Source organism: Petaurus breviceps, unplaced genomic scaffold (genome assembly GCF_028583685.1).
Source record: "Petaurus breviceps papuanus isolate PSGF00001 unplaced genomic scaffold, PetGlider_PUasm1.0 90847, whole genome shotgun sequence".
Lineage (NCBI taxonomy): Eukaryota > Metazoa > Chordata > Mammalia > Diprotodontia > Petauridae > Petaurus > Petaurus breviceps.
This window is the reverse complement of record NW_027187360.1, coordinates 22,463,984-22,477,978: the sequence shown is the minus strand read 5'-3', so window position 1 is coordinate 22,477,978 and position 13,995 is coordinate 22,463,984. Positions and strand designations below refer to the sequence as shown.

Sequence of the window (13,995 nt, the reverse complement as noted above, 5' to 3'; positions counted from 1 at the left end):
CCTATAAGGGAATATGGAGACTTGACAGTCCTTTGGAAAGGCTAAAGTATGAAAAGCAAGCCAAGGACACCTCTCTGAGACAATTTTGAACCCTGTATCTTCGGTCTAACTTTCTCCCACTGCATCTGCTAGAGTGAAGTTTTGTTTTCTCAGAGTATAATGTGTCATTCTCTAGACCTCTTTTGGGGTGGGGGGAAGTGGGGAAAAGGCTCTGCTGATGAGAAGGGTACATGCCCAAGATCCCCACCTCAAGGGAAGCTGACTCCCCTCTGCTCCTAATCCTGTTCTTAGAACAGTATTCCACTCCTCTCCATTGTCCACATCTCATAAAAAGCAAATTTCCATCCCCTGCTATGAAGAGGAGACTTTCAGAGCCTAATGGGTCTCAGGAACCTCCCTAGAAATTTAACTTATAACTCCTTCACACACTTATTTTAATGAAATTTGGGAGAAATCTGTCTTCCTATAAAAAATAATTTGAAGTTAGCCAAATGAATTAAAACACACACAGAGGGGCAGCTAGGTGATGCAGTGAATACAGCAGTGGCCCTGGAGTCAGGAGGACCTGAGTTAAAATCTGACCTCAGACACTTGACACTTTCTAACTGTGTGACCTTGGGCAAGTCATTTAACCCCAATTGCCTTGCCTTCCCCCCTCCAAACACATACACATACACACACACACACACACACACACACATACACACATGAATAAATGGACTAAAATGATGAAGACAGCCTTGATTTTACTAGTCTTTTAATAGTCAATAAAATTCTGTCTGGTTTATTCTTCTGTGGCATTAATATGTTGCTTTTTTCCTCAGAGGAGGCTCAGTGAACATCTTCTGGAAAAAATGTCATGGATTCCCCAGTCATGAGGTTAACCAGCTTACTAGTTACTTAACAAAGAGACCCATTAATAACAACCACACCATTTGAAACCACCTTTATTCTAGAGAGCTTAAAGCACACCTCCCTTTATGATTTTGGTAACCTCAGAATGACCTTTTGAGGTAGGAATGGGCAGAATGGATATTATTATTCCCATCTTACAGATGGGATATCTATGGCACAAGAGACAAGGAATATCCTTCACAAGGCCTTGTGGCAATCTAAATTTCCACTGAGGTCCCTTGGACTCCTTCAACAACATTGTTTCTCTGAGCCAGAGCTGGTTAGTTTTCCCCTACAATGAAAAAAACTACACAACTCCAAAAAATTGGTGTCTGATTGGATAGCACTCAAAGATTATGGATCCCCTATTGCAAAGGAATCCCACAGCCAGCTGCCATCGAGCTACAGAGTCTCCTGCATTCTCAGAATGCAAAGAAAGAACACACACAGAGTTGCGGAGTATGAGAGAGCAAGAATGTGTGTGTGCTGAATCCACAGGATCAAATGGGACTCACAGCTGACACTTTGCTATTGACTGCATAGATGGTTCAATTAGATCTAAATCATGCCCTGGAAGCAGTGGGAAAAGTCCCCAGAGATCTCTACCCCTGGGGATTTCACACCTGGCTTTGACAGGCCAATGTACTGCCCTTGGAAAAGGAGAGCTGAAGACAGTACCCTAGAAAGTTCTGTTGTCCAAAGGGAGAAGGCATTTGGGGCAACAGGAGAAATCAGTCTCCAAGGCCAATACACAAAATGTCTCATGCCTGAAATTCCTCCCATAATGAAATGTTCTTTATAGGTCAATGGACTAGTCAAGGCCATGTCTCCCTAAAGGTATCCTGAAAGATAACTTCACTTCAATCTGCATAGAGCTGGCTCTTACTATGATCAGGGAAGACCTAAGGGTAGGAGATAATATCTGAGCAGGTTTTTGCCTCTTCCCCATTTTCCTCAAGCCCACAATGTTTTTTTCTTTGCCTCTGGTTTTCAGCATCAATAGAACAAACCAACCTTTTTCCCTTAGAAAACTAGATATTTTTCCCCCACGAACAATCAAATGGGAATGCAACTCTTTGTTTTCCAAGTGGTCAGCTTCCAATCTGAGGCTGGGGAGTTAAAGGTCTTCATAAGCAGAGCTGAAATCTACCCTCTGAGCTTCTCCAAACACCAGGAACATACAGAGTCCTAGATTACTAATGATGGCCACAAGATTGAAAACTGAAGTCCAGGAGCCAGTAGTTTCAATCAGATATCCTCCCAGGCATACCCCAATAACACCTGAATCCAGGAGAAGAAAGAAGAAAGGATTTACAACTAAAATGATGCACATCATCCTGGATCAAGTATATACCAGGTTAAGAGTGGGAAATGGAAGCAGGGATGCTTTGGGGAATTCTGGGTTGGTCCTCTCAAGCGTTTGAGATATATTCCAAACAACTGTAACTTCTGAAATCTTATATTCAGATCTGGGCACCATGCTTTAGGGGGTACATTGGCAAGCAGATTCAAGAGAAGGTGACTAGGATGGAGAGGTTTTGGGGAATTATGTCAAGTGAGGAAAATCTGAAGGACCTAGGGATATTAGGTTTGGAGAAGAGAGAGACAGGACTTGACAACTGTCTTCAAATATTTAAAGGACTATGATGTGCAAAAGGGAACCATGTTCTGTATGCTCTTCTGGAAAGGAGAACTAAATCAAATGGACAGAAATTACAAGATAGATATGTAAGGAAAAACCTTCTAAGAACTAATGCCATCACCCACTTTATGAATAATAAAGTATTCAAGCAGGAACTGGACAACCCCTGTGAGGGATTGCAGAGAAAACCTTTGCTCCGGATGGGAAGTCAAACAAGATAATGTCTAAGGTCCTTTCCAACCAGGGGTGTGCCAGAACCAGCTCAAACAATCCATGAGAGCCCATTGGCCATTTAATCATTTACACCTCAGAAATCATCAAAGCTACAAATCAGGACTCAATGTGTTGATTTGTTGATTGTCTAGACTTAATGAAATGATGGAGAAAATTTTAATAATGCATATTAAACTTAAAAATGTGCCACAAATACCTTTTTCCCCCTAGAGAACTGATTGTTAAACACTGACCAGCACACCCCTGTTTCTAACTGAAGTTCTAGCATGAAAACCCATTGTAAGGATATTACCTATGGCTCTTTCTTAACTTTGTTAGAACAAATGTCTATTTTTAGCTGATAAACAGCCTTTCAGGGTAACAAGTCCCATGTGCTTATTGCCTGACCCAACATTTGGCTAAACACATAATTTAAGTCAATTTCTGAGTCTTGGTCTGTAGTACAAATAGTTCCTGCATCATAAGGCTTTCTGGGGTCCTCGAAAGGTCACCTTGTATAGGAACCTTGACCTATTATATTAACCTTGACCATATAGATGAAACAAAATGGACTGTACCCATTCTGAGGCTGAGGGCTCCAGATTGATTTTCCAGATGGGTTTGGTTCTGGAAGGTACAGTCACTTATAGCATAACTTTCATCAGTAAGTCAGGAAGATCTGAATTCTGACTGAGCTCAGGACCTAGTTCTCTGAGATGTGTGTTACTTACCTGCCAAGGCTCCAGCTGTGTTTGCTACACCTATCAACAAGACAGAAAGAAAAGAAAAGTGATGGCAAACCTTCCTTCTGATAGTTATGGGAATGTACCCTATGTTGACAAACTCTGTGTTTGTGCTTTCCTGGAGGGAGAGAGCAGCAGGGGGCTTCAATCCTTAGACATTGCCCAGTGGCCTTGCCTCCTAAGGACAGACAGGGAAAGGCCTCCTAGCCAAGCAATGATCATAAGGCTGGCTCCTCTGGAATGAATTCCTCCCCAGGGGTGGGGGAAACAACCACCTTCTCTATGCAGAGTCAAAAATGCATCCTCACCAAACAAAAAGCCAGCACAGGATGGGGCCAGGTCCTGAATGTTAACTGAAATTCCACTATTGTAAAACAGAAAAGAAAATGAAGGTGAGTTCTGGCAGAATTGGAATAGTGCATTCAGCAGGTGAGATCCCTTCACTGACTAAACTTTCCAGGAATGATAAGGAAGAAAAATCAAAGGAAAGAGTGAAATAAATTTAGTGAGGGAAGAATAATCAAAACCACCAAAAAGACTTAAGCCACCCCAGGAATTATTGTAGCCTTAAATCTATTAGTAAGGTCCCCAGTTAGGTACATGTAGACCCTAAGATCTAGTGTAGCCTTTGACATTAATTTGCTTTGTGATCTTGGGCAAACTATTGCATTTCTCAGTGCCTCTGTTTTCTCATCTACAAAATGGGCACAGTAGCTCTCAGTATAGCAGTAAAAAATTATTAGGGGAAGTGACAGGAAAAGTAAATAGCAAATCATATAAATGCCAATTGTAATTTTAGCATTGCAATATAGTAGTCATTCACTTAAAAAGCAACGCTAAGTGGTTAATTCAAAAGAAATTAGTATGTAAACTAAATACTGTTACTATGGAAGAAAGAAGGGAAAGAGAAAAAAAGGAAGGTGGAAGTTGGGGGAAGACAGATGTCAGATGATCATATGTTAAATTATCTAGTAAAAGTCAAACTAGCCTCAGGGGCAGTTTTTCCTTTCAAAACCCCTATTTCAATATCCATAATCTGCTCAGTTGCACATTTTATAATTGAAAGACAAGTCACAACACCCAGAGATGACCGAATGACTTTAAAATTCATCTGCAAAGTAAAATCCACAGGTTGAGCACCGGATCTGCTAAGTGTCTACTATGTGCTGATCACTGTTTTAGATGATGAGGGTGAACATGAGGTGGCACAGAATAGATGACAATCCAATCGGTAGAAGAGAAAGGCCTCTTACCTGTGGTTAAAAGTCTGGAGTCCGATCGAAGCTGATGCAAATATAATAGATTTACAAAAGCTCCTTGTGTGACCCAGAAATAAGGCAAACACACTGGACAGACCTAACCCCATCACCTGTTAGAGAAATAGAAACGTCACTAGCACTGACTCATGGAACCAACTTCACAGTAGGAAAGAACTCCCTCCCCATATTGGGCCAGAGAGGCTGGAAGAGGTCATCCTTAATTCTCTGAAACAACCTTCCTGAGTAAAGCCCAAATTTCCCTGAACAGCAGGAAATTGCTCTCCTCTTGACTAACTCCTACATTTAGCAGCGGCTGGCACCTCAGCAGACAGTTCTAGCTGCCAATCTCAGATGAGGAAGGAGGCAAATGAGCTTGCCAGTTTGGTCACGGGGAGATTAAGCAGGAATTGCTCTCATTTTATAAGTAAACTGATTTATAGAGAAAAGATTGCCCAACCAGCCAGAATGGAAAGAAAGCCTTGAGTAGCTGGAGCCTGACACCTCATGGATTAACCTCTCTACCACCCTTTATTAAAGAGAACTATAGGTGAACAAGACATCTGACTTATGCTAAACGTGACACATGGTGACCTCATTCAAGAAGAGAAGTAACATTAGGAGCATGGATCCAATTATCAGGGAAATACCCTGGGTCATGAGAAGCCAGACAGGGAGCATCTGAGATAAAAGTTAAACTTGATTTCATACCTGCATCAATTTGCGCACAGTGATGGTTCTATAACCTGAAATGGGGAAAATGAGACTGTTACTTCACACTATATACTACTAAGAACATTTTATTAAAAGGAGGAAAAAAAAGCAAAAAGGCATTATCAGTGATCAATCAGGTCCTGACCTCTCTAAGGCTCACAGAGTAGTCTGCTAGGAAATCACAATTCTGGCTGCTCAGGAAATTTTTTTGTCAATATTGGTTTCCATCTCTCCAGAAGAATGTAAACTTCTTGGGGGTGGGTACTGTTTATCTTTTGTTTAGGGCCCCCACGCCCAATAATAGTGCCTAGAACATAACAGGCACTTAATTAATGCTTTTTGCATTCATTCATTCATTCATTGCTGAACTGAATTGAGTTATACAAGTATATACATCTATGTCCATATGCATATGAGCTTATAAATAGAGATGTGTATGCATGTTCAAATTAACATGTCTGCAAATGAATGTATGCATGTAAATATTTGATAAGTACAGAGGGTCACAGGGGTATGTGCATAGGTGTACCTCCATATGTCTGTTCACCATCATCTAGCAGTACCAGGATAACATGATTCAGTATGATATGGATTTGGATTAAATGAGATAAGAGGCTTGAAAGTGCTTGGAAAAGTTCCAGTGTACAGTATTACTTTCATATGCCACAGGTCAAACCATAACAACTGATCAACACCCAGATGTGATATGGTCAGCCCACAAGGGTTAGTGATGTCCTTTAATCCAGAGTTAGAAGAATTTATAACTTGTTGTGGGGTGGTTTTTTGTTCGGTCTATCCAACTCTTCATGACCCCATTTGGGGTTTTCTTGGCAAAGATACTGGAGTGGTTTGCCATTTCCTTCTCCATCTCATTTGAAAGACCTGGAAACTGAGGCAAACTTAGTGTTAGGGTGAGAGTCGGAGTCACTTGCCCTGGGTCAGACAGCTGCTAGTAAATGTCTGAGGTCATATTTGAACTCAGGTCTTCCTGACTCCAGGCTCAGCACTCTATCCACTGTGCCACCTAGCTGCCCCAAGTTACAACATCAAGGCTTTCCTTTAATAAACATCAGCTAGGAGAATCACAATCTTAAATTCATAGGGTTTTCCTGCCACCCATGTTTTTAATAACCTAGTCTAACCCTTTCATTTTACAGAAGAGACTAAGGTCAAGAGAAGGGAAGTGACTCACCCAAAGCTTAAGCAACTTGTACTTAGTGGCTGGGCTAGGACTAAAATCACCAGCTCCTTATACTTAATCAAGTGCTCTTCCTGCTTCACCATCCTCCTCCTGTCTTCAATATTTGTGTGAGGGCTTAAAGGTGAGATGGAAACCACTCCCATTTGGCTCTGGCACCTTGACTAGGGAAGAACACTCTATGATTCAATCCACAGCTCTCTTTTTCTATTAAAGGTAAATGGAGTGGTTTCCACCCTAGCCTTACAAAGGAAAAGCCTTTGCTTGACTTCTCAGTGGGTTGGGTGAAGGACAGAAGGAAGGAGAAAATTCACAACTCAAAATTTTGGAAAAATGAATGTCAAAAATAAAGAAATAATAAATGACGGGGTGGCTAGGTGGTGCAATGAATAGAGCACTGGCCCTGGAGTCAGGAGGACCTGAGTTCAAATCCTGCCTCAGACACTTGACACTAGCCATGTGACCTTGGGCAAGTCACTTAACCCCAATTGCCCCTCCAAAAAGCAAAAATAATAATAATAATAATAAATGTTTTAAGTCCAGATTGTACATAATAGAGATTCATGATTTTATATGACATACAGTATTCTCTTTATGGTCTTGTTTGCATATGAAAATGTTCTTGCTTATTGATGTTCATAATAATTTTTTAAAAGGCTTTAAAAAAAGGAAAAGCCTGTACTCCAGGCAATATCTCCAGAAACCACTGGACAATCCTGGTCCTTTCTTGCTGATGAGGGATACAGCATATCAGGTGAAAGGGGTGCAGTGCCATTCTCTACATTGTTTACCCAACAATTTTTTCTCAGTCCCAACCTCTAGCTCTCTCCATACTTTGGCACTTTGGGGGAGGGGGGGAAAGAAGGTGGGAGCAGAGAAAAGAAGATGCAGAGAAGGGCTTAATGGAAGGGTATATTTTTCCATGATTGCTCTGTCTCAGGAACAGGAACTGGGGACCAAGCTAGCAGAAAGCAGGAAGGAGCAGCAGGCAGGCCTTACCTTGACTGATGAGGTGATCCGAAAGAAACCCACTAAACACGCTGGTAGGGATTGCAATCAGCCAGGGGACAACATTGAACACCCAGCCCTAAAAAAGATAAAATATCCCCATAGGGAAGATTAAGTAACCTTCTGGAGGCCAGCCAGATCATCTCCCAGCAAGTCAGGCTACTGCATCAAGGATTCAGGGGCTTAGGCCACAGGCTTCTGCCACTGACTCTCTCAAGGTTTTATAGAATAGGCCCTTTCCAGACGCCTTGGGTATATCCTCTGCTCTTCTGAGTATTTTTTCCTACAAAAAAAATAAGCAGCCTGGGCATGGAATTACAAGTTACGACAATAATGTTAATGGTGGGTGGCCATGGCGTTACCAAATGGTATAAAAGTACAGAAGAAGGCTGGTATTTAAAGGTGGGGGAAGGGCTAGCAGGGGGGTTATTTTGTCAGCACAGAAATTTAAGGAGAGGACCCATATTAGAATCCATATGAAAACTAGCTCAAGAAAATTATGTTGTTGGTGGTCACGCACAAGAAAAGAGAGAGGGCTAGACAGGACCCTGGAGCAGCATATCCATGCAGTTGGAAATGTGGAAGGTTGGAGGTTGGCATTTTTCTTATATTTGTGTCTATGTACTTTGATGGTCAACCAGACGTTTGGGGAAAATGGCAATGATGAGGGAGGGGTGTGTGTGTGTGTGTGTGTGTGTGTGTGTGTCTGTGTGTGTGTGTCTGTGTGTGTGTGTGTGTCCTTAACAGGTGATTTGTCAAAAGTCGGGCTTATTTTAATACCCTGGAATCTGGGGACTGCAGAGGAAAGCCTGTCTTAGGTTCAGCAGAAATGTTATGACATATAGAAAAGTCTGAAATCCCTCCCCTCCCTTTCAGGGGACTGCCTGTTCAGGTCTATCACCATGGGGTAATTCTCAGACATACAAACTATGTCCATCATTATCTGTGGAGCCCAGTGGAAGAAGTTTTGATAACAAATGGTCAACAATGAAATTCCCAAGTAGGTTGCTACAAGAGTATAAGGTTTAGTTGCTTTAAAACCTGTTCTGAGAATTAACATATCCTTGGACCTCACATTCCAAAATGATGGCATTGATGGCAACTGAGAGGGTATTCAAGTAGCTATAAGAAAAGAAGCAATGGTTATAGCAGGCTTAGATACAGTATGCAATGTTAGCTAAAGAAAAGGACTGGGATTAGGACTAGACCTGTGATTTAATTTGTACAGGGACCTTCCAGAAGAGAAAATTCTCTCTAACAATGCAGGTTGGCACCTTTTCTGAAACATAGTTTTAGAGCATTGTCTGAAGCTTCACAGGAGCCAAAATATTTTTAGAAGCACCTTTTGTGGTGGCAAAAACTGGAAACAAAGTAGATACCCTTCAATGGGGAACTAGCTAAACAAATTGTGACAAATGGATGTAATAAAAACAAGCATGATGAATAATGAGGAGAAAAATGAAAATATTTACATGAACTGATTTGTTGTGAAGCAAAACCAAGAAAACAATACACAATGACTATAGCTGCATAAATGGGGAAAAACACCAATTATCATAAAACAACTGAAAGTAAATGTGGTAAAATTATAAAGAACAAGTCTGTCCTCAAAGAAGACATATAAGACACCTCTCTACTCATTTGCAAAAGTATGGGATCCAGGGGCAGCCAGGTGGCTCAGCGAGTAAGAGCACTGGCTCCAGTGTCAGGATGACCTGGGGATCGAATCTGGGCTCAGATACTTAGCACCACACCCAGAAATAACTGGCCGTGTAACCTTGAGCAAGCTATTTAACCTCGACTGCTTTAAAAAAAAAAAGTATGGGATCCATGGGTGGGTGTGAACACTGCATTCGATGTCAGATTTTTAGAATGTATCAGTTTTGTTGGGGGAAGGACAACTCTTCTTCTTCTTTCTCTTTTTTGAAAAAAAATTGTTAAAGGGAATGACTCTCTGAGAAAGATACAGAGGAAAAATTTAGTCAATTAGAAAAAACAAAAAATAACAGTAAAACCTATTTTACAAAAAGAAATAAGAGAAGAAACCTTTCCTCATTCTTTGCAGAGGAATGAGGAGCCATGGGTGTGGTATATGATGACAGACTTTGCTGTTTTGATCAGTTTTGCTGAATTATTTTTCTCTTTTTCTCATTTTAAAAAATATTTATTTTTAGGCTGCCTCAATAGGAAGTGAAGGGAAACCTAGGCAATATGAAAAAAAAGAGAGTAATAAAAAAAAAATTTCTTAATAAATTGTGTTGTTGGAAAGTACAAGTTTCTACAAAAGTGAGAGGTTAAGTGATTTGCTTAGGGTTACACAACAAGTATGGATCAGAGGCAATTATCTTGGATTCAAGGCTGACTCCATAAATCATTATACCACACTGCCTCAATATAAGGTAAACAGAGCACACATCACAAAGTATAACAGACAGTTGGCCAAATACAACCACTGATCTGTATGATGGCAGAACCAAAAGCAATTCCTTCTAAGACAAGCATTTTTAATACATCTATGTGTGTATTCCAGCTTCAACTGACTCCTCTCCCAGCAAGAGGCAACTTTAATCCTTTCACCCCTTAAGGAACAGGTCAACCTACCTTGGAATTGGGAAAAGTTTCCTTAAAGAAGGTTGGCAGCCAGGAAAGGAGGATGAAAAATGAGCTAGCAGAAGAGAGTTGAGCAAATATGACTGCCCTGTAAGAGAAGAAACAGGAAGGGAATTGATAGATCCAGAAGGCTCTAAGGGGGAAAAAAAGTTAATTTAACTATGTTCCCAACAAGTTGGTGGGTCCATTAAGTGATCAAAGAAAAGAAGTAGCAATAGTGTGTTGGAGTTTGCCTGAAGTCACAACCCACAATGTTCTGAAATATGTGTCTTTTATAGATCAATATAAAACTATTACTACCAAGACCTGAACTTTGAGTTATTTCTTCAATAACAGCATTTGCCCTGACCTGTGTACATACACTCTGAACTCAGTTTCCCTTTTACCCAGTAGCATACCTTTTCAAAATGGCACACTCAGACCAGAGACATTCTGTAGTTTTGGTGCACAACAAAGGTAACTGGTTCTCCAAGGGACTGAACAAGGCCCCCTTACCACCATATTCTAACCAACCATACTAATATTTACTCACCACACAGGAGGTCTCCGAAATAACTGTCTCCAGGGAACTTTTTTCTGCTTGGAAATGGAAAAGCCTTTTGCCAAAATTCCCAAGGATATTACAAGTTCTGGAGGAAAGAAACACTTAAAAGCAAATCTTCATTCAATACCATTAAATATAACTTGTTCACTTGGAATTAATGGAGGTCATTTCCAATGAGCATATTTATCATATATATATATATACATATAACATATATATATTATATATATATAATTGTGCAATCCACAACACACAGGAATAAGTCAATTCATGCAAGATATCTATGAGCACTATATAGTTAGTGGAAATGAATGCCCTTATTCACTTATTCAGGATGTATTTGCTGAGAATCTATTAAGAAATAGTAAACAGTCCTATCATTGAATTCATATTTGTGCCTAACTTCAGACTACCCATGAGAAAAAAAAATTAAGAAAAGTGAGACCAGCCACTTTACTAAAAATATCTTTCCCCAAGACCATGGACGACTGTTCCTTCATTCTCAATCTTTAGCCTTTTCACAGGAAATGCAATCTGATTTGCTTTTGAGATCCCCTAGAAATATTTATTTTGTCCAAAGTCTTATAAGTGAACTTCCTGTTCTGGACCTGGTAAATTTAGAGGTCCAATTTATAGGAACCAAACTCATGATTTAATTTATATAGGAAACTTCTTCTACCAATACAGGTTGGCATCTTTTCTGCAACTTAGATGAGAGAGAGCTACTCATAGCACTAAGTAGTGAAAGGGTTGACTCAGGACTGCACAGCCAGGATGTGTCAGAGACAGGACTTTAACCCAGGTTTTCTGAACCCTAAGGACTTGAGCCTAAATCTTTTGGGCTTCTAAGCCAAATCTCTCAGTTATGAAAACTCAACTTAAGTTAACTTTTTGCTGAGAGCTCCAAAAAGACTCTTTTGTAAGGCGAGTTGAAGTATCTAACCCCAGATGAAAGTCATCTTGTTGAAAAGTCAGAAGCACATTTGCCAATAACCTCTCTTAGGAGTTCTTCCCACAAAAGGAAGGCATCATTCAATCCATCTGCCTTAAGATGATTACCAACCCTGATGGGAAGACAGTAGCTAGTTCTCAAGGAACCACCCTAAAAGATGGCATCAGAACTGTTTATGGGGAAGAGTCATCTTGGGAATTACCTTTTTCTCTCAGCAGGTATCTGTACATAAAATAGACCCAAATCAAAGTGAGTGCCCCAGAGAAGTAGAAGACACTCTGCCAGCCATACCAGTCTAAGAGAAGAGAACCAGCTCCTCCAATCACCAGGGTCCTGAAACAAGAAAAGGAAAAGAGAAGGTTATAAAAGTCATTGAACTATTCACATCCACTGACCAATAATCCTGTCACTGGAGACATGCCCCAATGAGGGCAAAAACAAAAAATTTCATTATATAGATTAAAAATCATAGACGCACTTCTTTTGGTTGCACAAAAAGAAAAGTACTCTGGAAACAAAACAAGTGCCCATGGAATGTGGAACAGCTGACTAAATTGAAGTCTATGGAAGCAATAGAATGGTATTGCACTTGTAACACATGATGATTATGAGGAATTCAGAGAAACATGGAAAGATCTGTAGAATTTGACCAGAGTCAGAAGGACAATATATGCATTGACTAAAATAACATAGTGGGTAGCAAGGTTGCACAGGGTGATAGAGCACCAGGCCTGGAGTCAGGAAGACAAATTCAAATCCATTCTCAGACACTAGTTATATGATCTTGGGCAAGTCACTTAACCCTGTTTGACTCAGTTTCCTCATCTGTCAAATGAGCTAAAGAAGGAAATGGCAAACCACACCAATATCTTTGCCAAGAAAATCCCAAATGGAATTTTCAGTCAGACCTGAATGAAACAACTGAACAAAAAATAACATAAAACACAAAAGAAACTAAGCTTCAATCAAATTCCATGATTACCATTGGTCCAAGGGAACAGATGATAAAACACTCTTCCCTCCTCTCACTAGAAAGGTGGTGGACTACAGGAGCTGAATGTTGGATATTTCAATTTAAGGCTATCACAAAAGGACATTTTACTGACCAGTTTTACTTTACTTCCCTTTTTATGAGAGTTTATCATGTTGGGGAATCATGGTATATCAGGAAATTACTGGGATATAAAAGAAAATAATAAGGGGGCGGCTTGGTGGCACAGTGAGTAGAGTGCCAGCCCTGGATTCAGGAGTTCCTGAGTTCGGATCTGGCCTCAGACACTTAACTCATACACACAAAAAAAAAACCTAGCCGTGTGACCTTGGGCAAGTTACTTAACCCCAATTGCCCTCCAAAAAGCAAAAAAAAAAAATAATAATAATAATAAAACAAAGGGCATCAATAAAACTCTTTTTAATAAAATAAAGAAGCTGCTATTAAATTTGACTTCCCTGTTAAAGTTAGTAGGATGTTTGGATTTTCACTGTATTTCTATTCTCTATGTTCTCCAGAGGCCAGGTTCTGAAATTCCCAGATCAAGGACAGAATATTACAAGCAGCCAGGAAGAAACAATTTGAAAATGGTGGAAACACAATCAGGATAACACAGGATTTGGCAGCTTCTACACTGAGGGATCAAAGGACTTGAAATATAATATTCTAGAGGGCAAAGAAGCTGGGATTAAAACTAAGAATCACCTACCCAGCAAAACTGAGTATCATGTTTCAGGGGAAAATGTAGTCATTCAATGGAATAGAGGACTTTCAAGCATTCTTGTTGAAAAAACCAGAGTTGAATAGAAAATTTGACATTCAGATACAAGAAGCAAGAGAAGCATGAGAAGGTAAACAGGGAAAAGAAATCATAAGGAACTTATCGAAGTTGAACTATTTATATTCCTACATGGAAAAACGATAATTGTAACTTATGAAACTTTTCTCAGTATGAAAATAGTTGAAGGGAATAGAAATATATGTGTGTGTGTGTGTGTCTATATAGGAGGGTATAAGGACATATGAATACATATGTGAATGTGTATATATGTTTACAGGTATACATAGATAGAGGGCACAGGACCAATTTAATAGGAAGGGATGATACTTAAAAGGTGAAATTAAGAGGTGAGAGAGGAATATAATGAAAGGAGATGGGGAGAGACAGAGTGGGATAAACTATCTCATATAGAAGAAGCAAGGGAAAATGGTTACAGTGGAGTGGAAGAA

General features: G+C 40.0%; 1 protein-coding gene across 3 annotated transcripts in view; it reads right to left on the bottom strand.

Annotated features, from left to right (window-relative positions):
- Positions 1 to 740: 740 nt before the first annotated feature.
- Positions 741 to 13,995, bottom strand: part of SLC17A9 (solute carrier family 17 member 9) — a 42,125-nt gene continuing 28,870 nt past the window's right edge. For 2 of the 3 annotated variants that reach the window (XM_069072581.1, XM_069072578.1), the window contains 9 exons: positions 11,977 to 12,107; positions 10,811 to 10,907; positions 10,270 to 10,366; positions 7,660 to 7,747; positions 5,460 to 5,494; positions 4,746 to 4,861; positions 3,801 to 3,856; positions 3,481 to 3,510; positions 741 to 2,175 (listed from right to left, as the gene is read on the bottom strand). In XM_069072581.1, the coding sequence (XP_068928682.1) occupies positions 2,012 to 2,175; positions 3,481 to 3,510; positions 3,801 to 3,856; positions 4,746 to 4,861; positions 5,460 to 5,494; positions 7,660 to 7,747; positions 10,270 to 10,366; positions 10,811 to 10,907; positions 11,977 to 12,107 (814 nt within the window). In that variant the 3' untranslated portion in view covers positions 741 to 2,011. The remainder of the gene's footprint in view (positions 2,176 to 3,480; positions 3,511 to 3,800; positions 3,857 to 4,745; positions 4,862 to 5,459; positions 5,495 to 7,659; positions 7,748 to 10,269; positions 10,367 to 10,810; positions 10,908 to 11,976; positions 12,108 to 13,995) is intronic. The other variant, XM_069072580.1, reaches the window with a different exon arrangement.